Source organism: Chinchilla lanigera, unplaced genomic scaffold, assembly GCF_000276665.1.
Source record: "Chinchilla lanigera isolate Chin_1 unplaced genomic scaffold, ChiLan1.0 scaffold00085, whole genome shotgun sequence".
Lineage (NCBI taxonomy): Eukaryota > Metazoa > Chordata > Mammalia > Rodentia > Chinchillidae > Chinchilla > Chinchilla lanigera.
In genome coordinates, this window is record NW_004955486.1 from 2,582,527 (window position 1) to 2,601,581 (window position 19,055).

A 19,055-nucleotide genomic window follows, 5' to 3' on the forward strand; every position below is an offset into this window, starting at 1 on the left:
GTGGCCTCCCCTGACACCAAGGCCCCAGCCAGGGTCTCAGGAGACTGTGTCCGTTCCTCCCGACACTGCCTCGCACCCCCATGGCCGCCAGAGGAGTCCCCCCTGAGTGTAGCTCAGCCCTGGTCCTCCTCCCCGCCTGACCCAGGTGAGCGAGGAGCTAATCCGCGTGGCCATCCTCTGGCATGAGATGTGGCACGAAGGCCTGGAAGAGGCGTCTCGTTTGTACTTCGGGGAGAGGAATGTGAAAGGCATGTTTGAGGTGCTGGAGCCCTTGCACGCGATGATGGAACGGGGCCCCCAGACCCTGAAGGAAACGTCCTTTAATCAGGTAGGGGACAAGTAGACACAAGGATACCGCCAGGCCTCCATCAGCCTGCTTTCCTCTGGTCTTTCTCCTGCCTTTAATAAAAGGCCCTGCAACAGAGGTCGCAGGAATTAAAAACACCAGAAATGTACTTTTCACTAAGTGGAAGAACCCTCCTGAATTGTTCTTTGGTTTGGTTTGGTTTGGTTTGGTTTTTTTTTGTTTGTTTGTTTGTTTGGTTTTTCTCCGGTACCGGGAACCGAACTCACGACCTTGCGCATGCCAGGCAGACGCTTTTGCCTCTGAGCTAAATCCCCAGCCCCGGTTTTTTGTTTTGTAACTGGTTGTTTTGGTGCTTTGTTCTATGGTGCTGGAGATGGAACCCAAAGCTTTGCACGCGCCAGGCAAGGGCTTTCCCACTGCACTACACCCCAACCCCCTCCTGAAATTTTACTAGAAAATGAAGGATTCCTCAACAGATCATCTTGTCCTTCCTGTAACTTTCCCTTGCCTAACAAGTCAGCCGCGTGGTCTGGAGCTGCAGGACTGGTAGCTGACAGCTACTCTGGCTCACCAGTTCCCTGCCAGGGCCTCACTCAGGGATTTAGCCTCCTAGCTTGGGGGCCACATTGACCACTTGCACTTTTGCTCTGCTTTCACTATTAGGCATATGGCCGAGATCTGATGGAGGCCCAGGAGTGGTGCCGGAAGTACATGAAATCAGGGAACGTCAAGGACCTCACCCAAGCCTGGGACCTCTATTACCATGTATTCAGACGGATCTCAAAGCAGCTGCCCCAGGTAGAGTCTCCAGACCTCTGGCAAGGGTCACTGTCAGCACAGTCTTTTCTGTTAATGCCTGTGAATCCCCTGCCTCTCCTTCGAAGAATCTGGGTCCACTCCTACCTGGAGATTTTGGGACAAGTAACCACTTAGAGCAATCCATTGGAAAACAGTGAAATTGTATTTAAGTTCCTCCCTGGAGGCAGAAGATGTAATCCCCTGGTAATTATTCACAGCTCACATCCTTAGAGCTGCAGTATGTTTCCCCAAAACTGCTGATGTGCCGGGACCTTGAATTGGCTGTACCGGGAACGTACGACCCCAACCAGCCGATCATTCGCATTCAGTCCATCGCCCCGTCTTTGCAAGTCATCACATCCAAGCAGAGACCCCGGAAGTTGACGCTCATGGGTAAGGACCGCCATGCCCCCTGCCGCCTGCGTCTCCTTCCCGTGCTGGCTGAGTAGCCTCCCCTGCATGTGCCCAGGCTGCTGATCTGCCCAGAGCTGTGTTGGGGAGGAGACGCGGCGAGTTGGTGGGCGTGGACAGATGTGGAGGAGCAAGGCTACCGTGAGGCATGCGCTTTGGGGCTCTCACATACGCCTTTACCATTATAGTCTCCTTTTGTGGGAAATGATTATGTAAAATGGACAAAGTAAAATAGAGATGAATTCTCACTGTGAGATTTGTTAAAAAACTACCTCGGGGATTTGTTGTAAGGGTAGATGTTACTTCCGTGGGTCAGCTGAGGGAGGCCAGGATGCTCTGGTGACATTTGGTGGTCTCTCACTCTTAATGATGCTATTTCGTAAGTGTGGTGATTACTTGCCAGCATGAGTTAATCGTGGCCCAGGGGTGGCATTCTCTCCAGGGGTCAGTGTCTTCTAATACAGAGACGTGCTCGCAGGCTCTCGGGGTGTTTGGTTTGGTTTCCATTACTGGGGATGGAACCCAGGGCCTTTGCACCCAGCCACCACAGCCCTTTTTTTCTTATTTTCTATTTTGAGACAGGATCTTACTAAGTTGCCCAGGATAGGCTCACACTTTCAGTCCTCCAGCCTCAGCCTGCCAGAGTGCTAGGATCACCCCCACACCCTACTCACAGGGTGGTTGATTAAGAGTTTAATGAAGTAGTACCTCCACAGGCATGAGCAAAGTTAGGAGAACTGTCAGGAGCTCGCAGGAGTGAGCACGTTGAGACGTTCCCCTAGCCCCTCGCCCCAGGCCTGCAAGGACAAGAGCAGTCCCCTGGAAAGAGCCCATCCAGACAGAGGAGAGACGTGCCAGCGCAAGAACTGCGGCCGCATCAAGTGGGGGGCAGATGCCCTGACCGCACCTTCCTCCCGGGCCCTGACCCACTGCCCCTGCCCTCATTGGTCCCGTTCAGCTGGGCCCCAGTGATGTGGACTGTAGGATTAAGGTTCTGAAGATAAGACAGTAGCTAGGAAGGTGGAACTACAGAGAACCTCTGTGCGTAGTCATTCCTAGTCCTCAGAAACAGCTTTTTTGTTTCAATTTGCACAACTTTTTTTTTTTTTTTTTTTTTTTTTTTTTTTTTTTTTTTTTTTTTTGGTTTTTCTCCGGTACCGGGAACCGAACTCACGACCTTGCGCTTGCCAGGCAGGCGCTTTGGCCGCTGAGCTAAATCCCCAGCCCCTTTTGTTTCAATTTGAATAACTTTGGTCACTGAGGGACCGTGAAAAGCAGAGCTACTCTTTTCCTCAATTCTAGGGAGAGTTTTTTTTCTGTCTGTAGGGCACGTGTTAGGTGAAGTGTTCACAGTCTCTGGGACCTTGGGTGTACAATCACAGCCCTAGCCAGCAGGTCGGAAAATCTCCACTCTGCTCTCACTGCTCCCACAATTCCTTGCAGGCAGCAACGGCCATGAGTTTGTCTTCCTCCTGAAAGGCCATGAGGACCTGCGGCAGGACGAGCGAGTGATGCAGCTCTTCGGCCTGGTCAACACCCTCCTGGCCAACGACCCAACATCCCTCCGCAAAAACCTCAGGTATTCAGAACGCCTTGAAGATGGCGAAGCTTTGAAGAACCGTCTGTCTTGGTTTTGCCTATAGCTGTCATATAGTCACACCTTAGCGAATCAGGTAGAAAAGTATGTACCTGGCAGAAAGTTCTCAGTACCCAGGTACCTAACACAGAAAGAAAATTCTCCAGAATTTTTAAGGTGCCCTCGTTGGGAAATTCCTTTAAACCTCCAAAGACTGTAAGGACGCGATGTGAGATTAGACTAGAGTCTGCAGACGTGTATTTTACCCCTTGTGGGATCGAAGCCCAGACAGATCTTTCCTGAGCTCAGCCCTGTTGATCCTCTTCCCATTAAGACCATGGATGTTACACTGAGAGGTCATTTCAGCCCCAGTGCTCCCCCAGAGCGGGGCGTTGTCAGGTGAGCTGGGAAGACCTGGCTTCTGTGTGCTCCAGGGACCTCCCCGCTGAGGGGCCTTCTTGTCAGGAAGGCTGACACACCGCACACCTCACTGCACCCGGAGCCGGTCTGCTGTGTCCTGAGCTGACCAAGGGTGTGCTCTCTTTTCTGCTGCTCTCCTGTGGATGCCAGCATCCAGAGATACGCTGTCATCCCTCTGTCGACCAACTCGGGCCTCATTGGCTGGGTGCCCCACTGTGACACGCTGCACGCCCTCATCCGGGACTACAGGGAGAAGAAGAAGATCCTCCTCAACATCGAGCATCGCATCATGCTGCGAGTACGTGATGAGGCCGCACACCCGGGCCCTGCGGTGCCGCGGAGGCCGCTCACACGTCAGGGACCCGCACAGGGCTGCTTTTCTAGTTCACCTATGTGTGTGCATCGCTGGAAAATCTATGGGAGGGAGTTTGCTATGGAAGAAGGCTTAGTGGGGTGAATCCTAGAGCAGATCACCCTTCTCTAAGACACTGCGGGGCCACAAAGCCCAGAAAGTTTCCATCATCTTAGACGAGACTGGACAGATAACATCAAGCCTGAAATACACAGTGCATTCGAGAACCCTTGGTTAGGAGTTGGGTGAGGAGTAGGAGACAGAACTGTGTGTTCCCCCACGCAAGGAGGCCTGTCCTGGAGTCTTCCTTGGGCTCCAGGAGCACCTGTGCTCATCCAGTTAGAGTGGCCACCACGGTGTTCCTGTTTCCCTTGTCCCTTTGGCTGTGTCCTTTGGCGAAATTAGAACCCAGCTCTCTGGGCCCGAGCCTGTTTCCTCCTAGATTGCAGCTGCTCTCTGACTGTATTGTGTTGTGACACAGATGGCTCCGGACTACGACCACCTGACTCTGATGCAGAAGGTGGAGGTGTTCGAGCACGCCGTCAACAACACAGCTGGAGACGACCTGGCCAAGCTGCTGTGGCTGAAGAGCCCCAGCTCGGAGGTGGGTAGCCGGGGTGGGCGAGGCCTCCTGGGGAGGAGGCTGCTGGGGCTGTGTGCTCACTTTCCCAGCACGGCAGAAGGCAGCCCTGCGGCTTAGCGCGTCAGGGAGTAGTTGAGGTCCCCCTGTTGTTTATGAGCGTGCTTACACCCTTTATACATTACCAACTGCCTTTTCGTATGTGTTGGAAATTTCCTGCTCACTTGGGGTTTTTTAATTAGTTAATGTTTTTGAAACAGACTTTTTTTTGAGACGTGGTCTCACCATGTATTTCAGGCTGACTTTGAACTCACTGTGTAATCTAGGCTGGCCTCAAACTCGCAGCAGTCCTCCTGTCTCGGCCTCCCAAGTTCTAGGATTGCAGTTGTGCACCACCACACGCAGCAAAATAGGTATTTTTAAAAGAAGGTACCAGCAGGGTGTGGTGGCGCACGCCTCTAATTCCAGCTCCCAGGAGGCTGAGTCAGGAGGATCACTGCGAGTTCAGAATCAGACTGGACATTCAAAGCCAAGATCCTGTCTAAAAAAAAAAAAAAAAAAAAAACTAAAGTAAAAGAAAATACCAAATTTTCAAGTTTCTGCCTTTGGTTTATGTTCAGGAAGGCCCTTCCACCTCAAGCTTATGCATCTTTACGTATATTTTCTTAAACTTAATTATAAGACTTTTTAAACATTTAAATCCTACCCCAAATGGTAATTTAAGAATAAGACATAGCAAATTTTTAAATGTAAATTGACTGTTTACCAAGTGATCCATCCTTTCCCCAGTATTGAAAAGGTCCCATTTTCATTGCATACTAAATACTTCCAAGCTGTGGGCTTCTTTCTAGGGCTTCTGCTGTGCCGCTGCTCTTTCTGCCTGTTTCTCCGTAGTTACCATAGCAGTAATACGAGTCTTTTCCCAGTGGCCATGTTGATACGTTTTTTTCTTCCACATAAAGTTTGGGGTCATTTTGTCAAGATCCCTAAAACAGGGCCGCTGAACTTTTATTGGAACTACAGTAAAATGTCAAATAATTGGGAGGGTATTACATTTTCACAATCATGTACATATTCTAAAACAGGTATTTTCTTTTTTTTTTTTTTTTTTAATCTTCCTGGTTTTTTGAGACAGGGTCTCACTAATATAGTTCAGGCTGGCCTTAAAACTCACTATGCAGCCCAGGCTGGCCTCGAAGTTGCAGTGACCCTCCTGTCTCAGCCTCCCAAGTACTGGGACTGCACACATGTGCCACCATGCCCTGCTCTGAAACACATATTTTCCTTTACTCAAGTCTTTGCATTCCTAAGAAAAATTTATTTGTTCATCTAAACCCAGCACAGTTCTCGTTACATTTATTCTAAGGCAGAATTCAGTGTTATAATTATGAATGGGGTCTTTATTCCATTGCACATCCCACTGGTTTTTCATGGAATGTAACAGTGAGTTTAGGGGTCGTTACGTCACCAGAGCCTGGTTCACATGTGCACCTGTGTTGTAGGTGTGGTTTGACCGAAGGACCAATTACACTCGTTCGTTAGCAGTCATGTCGATGGTTGGATACATTTTGGGCCTGGGAGATAGGTGAGTGAATTTAATTTGTTTCTTTTAGTCTTCTTTTGTTTTTATAGTTTCTTGTAATGGTTTCACTTTGTTTTCCAGTGAGGTTTATGACCTCTGATAAATATGTATTTGTTTTTTGGGTTTTTGTAGTTGTGTGTTTGTTGTTTTTTGAGACAGGATCTCACTATGTAGTTCAGGCTGGCCTTGAGTTCACTATGTAGCTCAGGCTGACCTTGAATTCATGGCGATCCTCCTGCCTCAGTCTCCCAAATGCTGAGATTACAGGCGTGCATCATCATGCCCAGCACTGTATATTTGTGTTTTGTGATTTAAGCCTCTTTAACAGCCTGAACCTTAGTCCTTTATTATCTATGTCAGCAGAATAATACTTAAAACTAGAAGAAAACAAAACCATAGTTTAGGGAATAAAGGGATGGAGATTAGGGAATTAGGGAATTTATGGATGGAGATGATCAAAATGTGTTATATACGTGAATGAAAATACCACATTGGAGCCCTTTATTTTATAAAATTAATATGCACTAATAAAACATATAGCTAAGGCCAAGCATGGTGGCACATGCCTGTAACCCCAGCACTCAGGAAGCTGAGGCATAAGGGTCACAAGTTTGAAGCCAGCCTGAACAATATAGGAAAACCTTTTCTTGGGGGGAAAAAAACCTAGTTCAAGGGCAGTACTTCATAGGTCATTTCAATGTTTTGGAAAACATATTAAAAGAGATTGATTTTATTGATTTAATAAACATTTTTCAGCTGGGTGTGGTACCACATGCCTTTAATACCAGCACTCAGAAGGCTAAGGCGGGAGGTTCACCGTAAGTTCGAGACCAGCCTGGGCTACATAAGTGAGTTCAAGGCTAGCCTGAATTACATAGTGAGACCCTGCCTTTTTTTTTTTTTCCGGTTTTTTTCTGGTACCAGGAGTCGAACTCATGACCTTGTTCTTGCCAGGCAGGCGCTGTGCCACTGAGCTAAATCCCCAGCCCCAGTGAGACCCTGTCTTGAAAGAAAGAGAGAGAGAGAGAAAGAGGGAGGGAGGGAGGGAGGGAGAGAAAAGGAGGGGAGGAAACTGGTTCTTTGGTGTTTACAGTTTGACTTTTGAAATTATCTCATGCAGTTGAGAGTAAAAATAATTTAGTAATTTTACTGTCCAAAAATAATAAATTCTTGTTTAAAAAAAAAGCCTAGCCAGGTGTGGTGGTGCATGTTTATAATCTCAGCACTCTAGGAGGCTGAGGCAGACAGATCACAAGCTCAAGCCCAGCCTGGGCAACTTAGTGACTGAACCAGACCCTGTCTGAAAACAAAAGGCATAGCAGAATGCCTGATGACAGAAGCCAGATGCTGCTGCTTGGTTGGTCAGGGATTCAAAGAAGCAACTCTATGATAGTTGCTCCGAGCAGAGACAGAGCCTTGTCACCCCCAGAAGCTATCCCGTGACCCAGGACCTGGGCAAAGCCAACTCTTGGGTGCTGGGGCAGCCTGTGTCTTCCACAGGTAAATCGCCATTTCAAGAGCTGGGTGTGGTATCATGCACCTGTAATCCCAGCAGTCAGGAGGCTGTGGCAAGAGGATTACCCCAAGTTCAAGGCCAGTGTGGACTATGTAGCGAGACTATGTCTCTAAAAACTAAAGCAAAAAAAGCAAAACAAAAAAATCCGTGTTTTGTCTCCAGAGCAGAATTCAACAAACTTTTTGTGTCAAGGGCGGGTGATAAATACTTCAGGCTTTAGAGGCCAGACACGTTGTGTCAGAGCTACTCAGTTGTGCCATCCTTGCACAAAGGAGCTTGAAATAGTTCAAAACTCAGTGAGTAGGGCTATTTTCCAGTAAACGGTTGAGGATTTGGGGGATGTATCATGGTGCTGAAATCCCTGCACTCCAGAGGCTGAGGCAGGAGTGTTGCTCGAGGCCAGGAGTTCATGACTGGCCTTGGCAGCGTGCTGAGATCCTATCTCAAAATTAAAAACATAGAACTTTAACTCACAAAGCTAAGTGGGGCAGGTTGACTTTTGGGCTGTCATTTGCATATTCTAGGCCTGGAGCATTAGTACTAAATTCATTCACCAGTGCTGCCCTGGTAATCTGGGCTCTCTCTTTCTCAGACACCCATCCAACCTGATGCTGGACCGGCTCAGTGGGAAGATCCTGCACATCGACTTCGGGGACTGCTTTGAGGTGAGCACATGTTGGAGATCGTAGGGGGCTGCTTTCTGGTGAGCACACATTCCGGAAAACCACCAAAAGCACACTCTCCTCCGATAGTTCAGCATGAGCCCAAAGGCCCTCCCCTGCCCACCTTTCTTGCCCACAAGACAGAAAAATCAGTCTCACGATGAAACCTGCCCTTGTAGCTGGACTCTGACTCCCCGGCAAAGCCTGCTCTTAATATACACTCTCTGAGCCCATGGTTCTCCACACTGCATGCGAGCCTGGGGCCTAGGCCGGGCACACTTGTCCTTTTCTCTTCTCTCTTCTTTTGTTTTTAAACATACTTCAAATCACAAGTTCCCTCCTGAAGTCAAGCGCTTCACTCTGTGCTGTCATGTGAATCACTGAGAGATTTGGTCTCGCCCTACCTGCCTCTGTAGGTTGCTATGACCAGAGAGAAGTTTCCAGAGAAGATTCCATTTAGACTAACGAGAATGTTGACCAATGCTATGGAGGTGAGTGGTCGTTGGGAACCAGCTGCTTTGACGCGGAACCAACACAGCAAGCTTCTCGGAGGACAGACTGCTTGATAGAACTCATCATCCCCAGAATGCCTGTGCGGTTTCTGTGGCAGCGCCCCAGCTTTTCCCACTGTGCTAGGAGTGGTTTTCACGGCAGACCTGGTCTCAGACGTATCACAGCCCCCCGCCTCCCCCACCGGCCTCCTCCCACAAGGGTCCCAGCTGACGTATCACCAGGGCCCGGGTCTGCTTGCTAAGTGGGATGACGGGTTCTCCCTTGCTGCTGGTCACAAGGCAGCGAAGCACTGCAGTTGGTAAATCCCAGGGTGTGTGGCTCTGTGCCCTCCCCAGGTAACAGGTCTGGATGGGAACTACAGAATCACCTGCCACACGGTGATGGAAGTGCTTCGGGAACACAAGGACAGCGTCATGGCCGTGCTGGAAGCCTTCGTCTATGACCCCCTGCTGAACTGGCGGCTGATGGACAGTGAGTGTCACCGAGTGCGTGGGGCTGTGCCTGGCGCCCTTGCCTGGCTAGGTCAGCACGCCAGATGCCTCCAGCCCGTTCCCTCCCAGCGGGAGCCTGACACGCGTTACCCGGCTGCTGCTTTACATTCCCAGAGCGGCGCTGCGGCTGAAGAGGAATTTCCAGTATTTTTATTAGCTAGAGCATAAACTCCCACTGTTGATTTAGATATTAATTAAGATACTTTTCTGGATAAACTACCCTAGTTACTGTTTGTTTGGGCTTCATAATAAGCACTACACTGGATTTTTTTTTTTTTTTTTAAGTGAGGAGAGTTTTATTGAAAATGAGAGAATAGTTCCTGGATTTCTAGGAGAGGTCCCAAATGGGTGGGCCTAAACTGGAATTGTAACAAGAAATACACAAAGCTGAGATTTGAGACAGCAACGTCTTTGTCTACTCTTTGTAAGCAGCAGGCTTCTGATCTACCATGATTAAATTAGGCTTCCACCTTATCTTATTCATTACATTGTCTAAACCAGTGGTGGCGAAGCTATGGCACGCATGCCGCAGTGGGCTGTTTGCATCATTGAAAGCTCTAAAAGGTTCGCCATCGATGGTCGAAACCCAGGTCTCCAGTGCAGGGCCTCCCACTGCATTTCATACCCCATGCTCACAGCCCCGATTACTCCTGAGTGACCTGCCTTTGTTCACTCTTCAGGGGTACAGCTTTTGAAAAATTACATTTCCATGAAGTATCATGTCTACCAGGTTTCTTTCAAGTAAAAGTCTGGAGCACTTTTTAACACTATTTCTTTTTTCCCTAGCGAATACCAAAGGCAACAAGAGATCCCGGACAAGGACAGACTCCTACTCTGCGGGCCAGTCCGTAGGTGGGTGCTGCATCCCAGGGGAGGTGGCCCGGGCCAGAGTGCACCTAGGGCACAGCGCAGGGAGCCTCGTGTACCTTCGGGAGGCGAGGCAAAGCGCACTGGCTGCTGAATGCCAAGGAAGTACAGTAAACGTGTCTTCCTCGAGGTTCCTGGCAGTGCTCCTCTGGCAGAGAGGCTGCACTGCTAATATATCCCCTGGCATTTATTGAACCTCAGAAGCATGGCCTAAAATATCACTGAGCCCCAAGTACCAAGATACGTATTTTGTTTACAGTCTGGCAGGATGGAGTGGGTACATCAAGCTCCAAAATTTTTATCAAACTATCTGATCTTTATCTCCAAAAACACAGTGCAAAGTATGTTTACATATCAGCCAGTATCTAGCCTGACCTTTAGTGGTGTCTGGGATGGGGTAATTATTAGTATATTGCCTTGGTCCTCAAGCATTGCATTTTTTCTGTGGTACTGGGGGTTGAAGCCTAGCCCTTGCACATGGTGGGCTAACACTGTCCCTCTGAGCTGCACTCCAGCCCCTCAAGCTTTCTTTTTTTTTTTTTGCGCTTGCCAGGCAGGCGCTTTGCCGCTGAGCTAAATCCCCAGCCCCTCTCAAGCTTTCTTAATAGCTCAGAAATAGGAAGGTGGAAGTAGCAGAAATGGCTTTCTATTGCTGGGAGGAGCCCTGGAGCCACATAAAATATTATCTCCAGGAGCGCCCTTCACAGGGCAGCGCTGCAGGGAGACATTGCCGCTCCAACGACAGCACGTTCTGTCACTGAAAGCTCTCAGAAGTGCTCAAGGGAAGCAGTGTGGCTATACAGCCTTCCACTCCCCCCGCTAACATCTGCCAACATCCTACACAGTTCACACTTCAGGAAATACTGTTGGGTGTAAAAAAGTAAATATTCTCTACAAATATTTATGGGACATGTGCATCCACTTACTGAGCTAAGCCAAATATTGTCTTAAGGCAAAAAAAAGTGTAAGGTACAGTGCACACGAGGCCAGCCAGGAGCACAGGGCTCGGTGCTGTAGAGGTTGCCCTGCAGAAGTGCAGAATTCCCTTTAGAACTGAGCTGACTGTAGTATATATGAAATGGTAAGAGAACGGGCTGCAGCACGCTTGCCCAGCGTGCAGGCGGCCCAGGGTACAGTCCCTGGCACAGAACAATGGGGAGAAAAACACCCACTGCTGTGTCAAGTACCCGTGTGTGCTGTGGTTTGGGAGAGAGTCACTGAATTCGAACTCAGGAAGGAACTTTTATGCCGAACACAAGGGGCACTTGGGCTGGAGACGTTTACCATCTCTTAGCTGGAAAAGGGGTACGTTGTCCTGCCTGGATGAGGGGGTCTGGAGGTAGGAAGGGAAAGGCTGTTTCCTGGGTTACAGTGTCACACACAGGGACAGGACACTGTGACAGGATATGCAAGGTCGTTATCACCCACCCTCGTCCTAGGGATTGAACTCAGGGTCACACAAACTGCACAAGTGCTCTGCCCATGAACCCACGTGCCCCAGCCTCAGGACCCGATCGTGAATGCCCACAGCACCGAGCCCTGTGCTCCTGGCTGGCCTCGTGTGCACTGTGCTGACTCAGACCGGTATTATCCTCAGCACCGCCTTATAAGTCCTTTGCTGGGTGACTCGTGTTGCTGCCAGCAGGGTACAGGGCGAGTGAGGGCTGGTTGGTATGGCACCATGGCGAGGGCCCTGGTTGTTCTCATGTAGCCTAAAAGTGAAGTTCCTGGGGCCACTAATAAAAGCACCATTCACTACCCTGGCTCAGAAGGTCTGTGGATACAAGGACAGTGTTCAGATAATACCATGATTCTGATTGCTGATTTTTCTCTGTTGAAGGCCATAAACAGTGGAGGACTTGTTCTACCAGAATCAACATGCAGACTCTCCACAAAATGACACTCAGCCATGTGTGACCCATTGCCAAACTAATTTGCTGTATACAGTCATCAGTTTTTGTCCGATCAAATACATTTGTCACAGGCCTTTGACTAATACTCCCTTTCTTTATGTCAGAACTTCTTTAAGGGATAGGATCTCAGCGCTAGAGATGTGGCTCACTGGTAAAGTGCTTGCCTAGCATGTATGAGGCCCTGGGTTCATCCTCAGCACCGCAAACAGAAAAGAAGTGATGAGAGGAGATCCTGGGGTTGCCCAAGCTGGCCTCAGGCTTGTGGACTCAATCATCCTGCCGTAGCCTCTCAGCCTGCAGATTAACTGGAACTGTAGGAGCAACCACCATGCTTTTACAAATAATAATGAGTCCCATTTTAAAATGACTTTGCAGATTTAAAAAGTCATGAATACATCAGGTGTGGCATAAAAATGTTGCCTTCCTTTCCCATTTGTGGTAAGTAGGGCAGTTGTTAAAGGAGCTTGACAAGTAAAGAGTTAGAAGCTCATGCCCGGTGTGGTGGTGCACACCTGTAATCCCAGCACTTGGGAGGCTGAGGCAGGAGGATCTTTGCAAGTTCGAGACCAGCCTGGGCTACAAAATGAGCTCAAGGCCAGCCTGAACTGCATAGTGACATCCTGTCGCAAAAAGACAGGGGAAAACAGAGAAGCTCACAACAGCAGTGGCTTCTTGGCGTTTGAATTTCTCCTAAATGATATTTTTCTCCCCCAGAAATTTTAGATGGTGTGGAACTTGGGGAACCAGCCCATAAGAAAACGGGGACCACGGTGCCAGAATCTATTCACTCCTTCAGTAAGTTCACCCCCAGAGGAATTGCAAGTGACCTGTTCACTAAGAAAATAGCAGCTGTGTGGACCCATGAGAGAGCAACAAGCTGAGGCCACAGAACCACCTTTGTTTTTGTCTTTTTAATACAGGGTTTCACTATGCAGTTCAGGCTGGCCTTGAACTCACTGTGTAGCCCAGACTGGCCTCAAACTTGCATCGATCCTCCTGCCTCAGCCTCCTAGGTGCTGGGATTATAGGCGTGCGCCACCACCCCTGGCCCAGAACCACCTTTGAGAAGGGAGGCCCCTGAATCCACAGTTACACTGGAGGGCACGGATGGCCACAGTGGGAAGACTGAATGCTCAGCACAGACAGCAGCGACCCTGAGCCCTCGTGATGACCCCGTTCCCACCGTCACTTTTCTCCTTTTGTGTGTTCCAGTTGGAGACGGCTTGGTGAAGCCAGAAGCCCTAAATAAGAAGGCTATTCAGATCATCAACAGGGTTCGAGATAAGCTCACCGGTGAGTGTGCTTCTGTTTGTGGAAAGGGACCCAAAGCTGAGGGGGAGCCCGTCCACAGCAGGATCAGCACCGAGCTGCAGCCCCGCGGCTGGCCAAGGTCTCGGGCCGGTGCCGGAGCACCCCGCCTCCCCCTGCTGATGGCCAGCGGCATCCCCCAGAGTGACCCGAATCCCTCTGCACTCCCTGTTGGGCTGAATGGACTGCAGTATCAGCCGCATTCATACCCCTGCTGCCGTCTCGGCATGATGGCAGCGCACGGCTGGCCCCGGCGCCGTCTGACCTCCTCAGTGTCACTGGGTGGGGGGAGGGGAAGAGCAAGGTGCACGCTTGCAAGGAGCAGCTCCCCACCCCCACCACCTTTTTCCTGTCGGGAGGGATAACGGGGCGGGGGACAGAGAAGCCAGAGACCCCAGCTCCGCTGCCCGCTCCCCTGGGACCTCTGAGACCACTGAAGCATCTGGAAGATGACAAGAAGTCCCCTCAGCGGGAGTGAGGGTTGGATAACACGCGGACTGCAGGCACTGGGTGGCACAGCCTGTCACCTTAGTAGTCAGGGTGTTCGTGTGTGCGTAGTACTGGAGCTTGAACCCAGGGCCTTCATGCTGGGCTATAGCCCCAGCCTTTTTTAAAATTTTGAGTCCAGGTCTCCCTGCGTTGCCCAGGCTGGTCTTGAACTTGTGATCCTCCTGCCTCATCATCTCAGAGTAGCGGGGCGCCGGGCTCGCACCATGCCCGCTTAGGTATCTTTATGAGGCCCCTGTCGGCACTAACTACCGAAGGACCTGTGCTAGTAGAAACAGACAGGGTCTCGGCTGTACCAAGTGGCGGAAGGAGACTGAGCCACTTAACAGGAGAACGTCCTCTAGCTCAGAAGTTCGGGAAAAACTTCCACAAGGAAACAGCCCGTGAGCCAGCATCTGAAGAAGGGGTTGATGAGGGGGTATTACTTGGGCAAAGGAAACAGCGTGTAGAAGGGCCCTGTGGCAAGAGAGAGGGCAAGAGAAAAGGCCCAAGAGCAAGCCCACCTCCCCGCCCAGGAAAGGCAGGCTGGCAGGAGCAGTGCGAGATGCCAAGCGGAGCGCGCAGCCCGCATTTCATCCTGTGTCCGTGGGATAGCGGGAAACCCTGAAGGGTTTAATGACAGTTGAGCATTTGTGTGGCGGCTACTGCCGGCTCTGGCCCTGGACGGATTGGAGGAGGTGTGTTCTGCACCAGGAAGGAGGCTGCCCAGCATCAGGCAGGCACGGCCACTGACACAGGAGACAGTCACCTCGGGGGCCCGGCTGGGTGTGGCCAGTGGGAGACACAGTGGCATCTGTGAGGCCCTGGCCTCCAGCCGAAGCTCAGGAGGATTGATGTGGAGAGACAGGACAGATCAGGGGTGGCCCAAGTCACTGGTGACCACCTAAGGGTTGTGATAAGGCTGACCGCTGCCTGGAACAGCTTCAGAGAAGTGGGCAGGGCTGGGGGTTGAGGTTAAAACTCCTGAGCCAGCCTGGCAGGATGGTACACGTCTGCAGTCCCGGCTCCTTGGGAGGCTGAAGCAGGAGGATCACTTGAGCCTACGAGTTTAAGACCAGCGTGGGCAACATATCAAGACCCTGCCTCGAGGCTTGGCATGGTGGTGCACACCTGTAATCCCAGCATTCGGGAGGCAGAGGCAGGAGGATCACCACAAGTTCAAGACCAGCCTAGACTACATGGCAAGACCCTATCTCAGAAAGATAAATGTCATGGATGGTTTATGCAGGGGAGAGGCTGGACTGAGGAGTGTGAGGCCCTGGGTTCAGCGGCCTTTACCACACAAGACCAGCGTACGTGTGTGTCAGGCTCAGCTCCCTGGGCTGCTGAGACATGGGAGTGTGCCGGTACTGGTGAGAATCCAGGGGTCCTGTTTCTCCTTCCTAGGCCGGGACTTCTCTCACGACGACACCTTGGACGTCCCAACGCAAGTTGAGCTGCTCATCAAACAAGCAACGTCCCACGAGAACCTCTGCCAGTGTTACATTGGCTGGTGAGTGGGCATCACAGAGAAACTTGCCTAAAATCAGCAGTGAGAGCTGGGTACCCACCCGTAACCCCAGCCAGTCTAGAGGCTGAAGCAGGAGGATCAAAAGTTCAAGGCCAAGCTGGGCAACTTAGTGAGACCCTGTCTCAAAATAAATTAAAAAGGCTGGAGTGTGGCTTACCGGTAAAGCACCTCTAAATACAATCCCTGGAAAAAAATCATGGAGCGCCCCACCCAAGGCCCCACAGAGAAGAGAGAAGACCGAAAGGTAGCCAGAAAGGACAGTTAAGGGTTCAGAGGTTCAAACCTCTTGAAAAGTTTATATTCACCACACGTTCTCTTGGGGTGCCTGTTTGGAAGGCAAGCGCCAGAAGTTCAAGTTCCATTTAGAGCAATGGTTTAGAAGAGTCAAGGCTCTTTGCTTGTGAAGGGTTGTGCTGGTGCTTTGCTTTGTTTTTTGGGTTTTTTTTGTTTTTCTCTTTGTTTTTTTTGAGACAGGGTCTCAGTGTGCAGTTCAGGCTAGCCTTGAGCTCACTTTGTAGCCCAGGCTTGTTTTGTTTTTTGAGACAAGGTCTTGCTGTGTAGTTCAGGCTGGCCTTAAATTCACTGCAATCCTCCTGCCTCAGCCTCCCATGTGCTGGGATTATAAGTGTGCACCCCACCCGGCTTCTGCTGGATTTTTGCTGTCACTCCAGAGATACAGGAAGGGCACTGGAAGAGAAGCCAGAGTGGTAACAGAGAGAGGAAAATGAGACAGATAAATGTGTGATCTGGGGTTGTAGAGGTAGCTTTGATACACTGTCTGAGCCTGGGAGGCAGGGGAGAGGGTGCAGGGACGCATCCTAGGGGGATGGCCGCGTCAGCCTGGGCTGGAGACGCTGTGTGTTCCACAGGATCAGTCCTTAGTCAGGAGAGCGCTCGGGCCGTGCCCCAGGGCAGTGGGAGCTTGGCCTCTCCACCTCAGTGACTAACTCTCCCTTGCCGCCCGCCTTCCTAGGTGTCCCTTCTGGTAATGGCAGCCCCAGCAGCCGCGGCGTCTCCTCCAGGGCCTTTCTGCTTTGGTCTCTGCTTCCACTAAAGCGAAACCACAGTCGGAAAGCCGAAGCGTGTTACGTATTTTGGAATGTAAATGAAAAGAACTACTGTACATTGAAAGTTGGCTTGAGCCAACTTTCTAGCTGCTGTTGTAGAAGATATTGTCAGAAACACAGGCTTGATCTGGTTCGCAGCCACACCACACCCATCAAGCCACAGACTGGGAACAGGAGATCCATAACTAGAGATACGGGTTTGACTTCTCACGGAGCTCGTGGTGGGCGTCTGCGGGCCGAAGAACGACCAGGCCGCTCCTCTGGGTGTCAGTGTGGGAACAGCAGAGTCGCCGCGGTCAGGAAGGCTGGACGGAGGAGGCCTCGGTCGGGGTCCTGGACCCGAAGGAAGCGGAAGAAGCTGCTGTCGCCGCCCATATATGCTGTTACCTCACTGGTCCCCCGCCGCCGGCAACGTTCGCAGGGTGGACCGAGACGGGTGGCCAGGGTCTGTCACTACTTGACCCAGGGATGCTGCGACTCACACTTCAACCCGAGCCCCGAACTGCCAGGAGGGAGTTCATTCAGATGTCTCGAGGCCGTGGCCGGCCGGGGACCCTGGGGAACATGGCAGTGTCCCGGCGGGGTCTGAGCACACTGTGTTTAGAGCAGGAGCTCCACACACAACTGCCCTCCCGGAGGTGCTGAACACGGACAGCGACAGGTTGGGACGCATTGGGAATTCGAGCAAATACTCGGCTGAATGCACACAGTGTGAAGTGTAGCCACGCGTAGACACCACATTGTATCTGAATAACTTTTGTGCCAATAAATGACATCAGAATTTTAAAGACTTGTGTGAATGCCTTTTTGTTGGTAATTATTAGTTCGAAAAGGAACCCCTGGGCTGGGGGTGCAGCTCAGCAAGAGAGACCTGCCTCGACTACAGGGCCACGGGCTTGTTTCTCAGCAGTGCAAAAGTAAATAAAAAAATAACGGAAGCATCTATTCCTTCAACATGGAACGTTGGTAAGCAGCTGGTACCGGGGACTGTGAAGGACATGGGGATGTTCAGTATGTGCCACGGTCCCTGTCCTCGGGGTCCTGAGCCAGACAGGTGGAGCCTGCCGAGCAAGAGTGAGTTGAGAAGCCCACCCCGTGGAGCGGGGAGAAGAGGCCCAATGGGGGCTGGCTCCACTGGCGGCCTGGAATGAAGCCGTGGGGTGGGGGCCGTCAGCCGCAGCCCGTAGGGACTTTCATGGCAGCAAGGGAGCATAGGCACCGAGCTCAGCTTTGGGATTACGGGTGTGCGCACCATGCCCAGCGATGATAAGTGATTGATTAGATAAATATGATTTTTGTGTTTCAACAGTGCTGAGGGTGAAACCCAGGGCTTCACACATGCTAGGCAAGGAGCCCCTTACACTGATCTACTCCCCCAGCATGCCTAAAATATTCTTCCAAAGAAAATCCTTCTCAGTTAAGTGAAGTATTTTTTTTTCCTGTATTCCTTTGGTCCACAGCTACCTTCTAACAAATATTTTTGTTGTGGTTTGGGTTTTTTTGTTCTGTTTTTTGTTTTGTTGAGACAGTGCCTTGTTATGTAGTTCAGGCTGTTTTGAACTCACTATGTAGCCCAGACTGGCCTCGAACTTGCACCAATCCTCCTGCCTCAGCCTCCCAAATGCTAGGATTACCGGCATAGGCCACCACGCCCGGCTTGGTTTTTATTTTTCTGAGAGGGAGGTCTCGATGTGTATTTCAGGCTGGCCTTGAACTCACTATGTAGCCCAGGCTGGCTTCGAATTCTCAGCAATCCTCCTTCCTCAAGGATCCCCAGGGGTTACAGGCATGCACCATGCTTTCCGACGAAGCTTTTTTATCTTTTTATTATTTTTTTTTTATTTTTTGGTTTTTTTCCGGTACCGGGAATTGAACTCATGACCTTGTACTTGCCAGGCAGGCGCTGTGCCGCTGAGCTAAATCCCCAGCCCAAAGACGGAGCTTTTTTATAATGAAGCATTGGCTATAAAAAAAAAAACCCACCCCTTTTAAAAAAGATACGCTATTCTCAATGCAAAGCGGAATGATTGTGTGGCCGTAAAGTGGGGAACTCCTTAAACTGCACCATCAGATCAGGCCGTGGTAAGCTGTTGTAGAGGGGAAGTAGGGAGATGCTGGCTTTCAATATACGGGGACCTGGGTCCTCCAGGGCCCACCCACGGTCACAGGATTTAGTAGGACGACACACTATGAGATTACTGAAGTTTTGTTGTTGTTGGTTTTTTTAAGTTTTTTGGGGATGTCAGGGTTTCCCTATGTATTTCAAGCTGCCCTTGAACGCACTGTATAGCCCAGGCTGGCCTCGAACTCGCAGCCATCCTCCTGCCTCAGCCTCCCAAATGCTGAGATTATAGGCGTGCTCCACCACGCCCGGCTATAGAAGGTATAAAGTTGCTAACTGAGCGGCTCAAAACACTACCCCCTCACGCCGGGGCTCGCACAGGCGTAGTGCGCACGCCTCACGCCGCAGAATCTCGCGAGAAGAGCCGCGCAAGCCGGAAAGATGGCGCCCCCCAGTTCCCGGGAGCCCAAGAGCCAGGCGGCGCCCAGCGCTACGAAACCGGACGGCGAGATGGTGCTGCCGGGCTTCCCGGACGCGGACAGCTTCGTGAAGGTGAGTTCGTTCTCGGCGGCCCCGGGGGCCCTGCCCGGCCGGGAGCATCGGGGCCTCGGCG

General features: G+C 51.0%; 2 protein-coding genes across 3 annotated transcripts in view; both read left to right on the forward strand.

Annotated features, from left to right (window-relative positions):
- Positions 1-17,168, forward strand: part of Mtor (mechanistic target of rapamycin (serine/threonine kinase)) — a 112,053-nt gene extending 94,885 nt beyond the window's left edge. The window contains exons 44-58 of the mRNA XM_005404004.2: positions 146-328; positions 971-1,105; positions 1,324-1,498; positions 2,960-3,095; positions 3,663-3,810; positions 4,346-4,468; positions 5,947-6,029; positions 8,135-8,207; positions 8,621-8,695; positions 9,053-9,188; positions 9,995-10,060; positions 12,703-12,783; positions 13,201-13,281; positions 15,190-15,295; positions 16,287-17,168. Of these exons, the coding sequence (XP_005404061.1) occupies positions 146-328; positions 971-1,105; positions 1,324-1,498; positions 2,960-3,095; positions 3,663-3,810; positions 4,346-4,468; positions 5,947-6,029; positions 8,135-8,207; positions 8,621-8,695; positions 9,053-9,188; positions 9,995-10,060; positions 12,703-12,783; positions 13,201-13,281; positions 15,190-15,295; positions 16,287-16,302 (1,617 nt within the window). The 3' untranslated portion in view covers positions 16,303-17,168. The remainder of the gene's footprint in view (positions 1-145; positions 329-970; positions 1,106-1,323; positions 1,499-2,959; positions 3,096-3,662; positions 3,811-4,345; positions 4,469-5,946; positions 6,030-8,134; positions 8,208-8,620; positions 8,696-9,052; positions 9,189-9,994; positions 10,061-12,702; positions 12,784-13,200; positions 13,282-15,189; positions 15,296-16,286) is intronic.
- A 1,667-nt stretch (positions 17,169-18,835) lies between these two features.
- The window catches only part of Exosc10 (exosome component 10), a 25,090-nt gene continuing 24,870 nt past the window's right edge, over positions 18,836-19,055 (forward strand). For both annotated transcript variants that reach the window (XR_263942.2, XM_005404005.1), the window contains exon 1: positions 18,836-18,994. Coding sequence is in view for 1 of the 2 variants with exons in the window: in XM_005404005.1 (XP_005404062.1) it covers positions 18,884-18,994 (111 nt within the window). In the remaining variant the exon portion in view is untranslated. The remainder of the gene's footprint in view (positions 18,995-19,055) is intronic.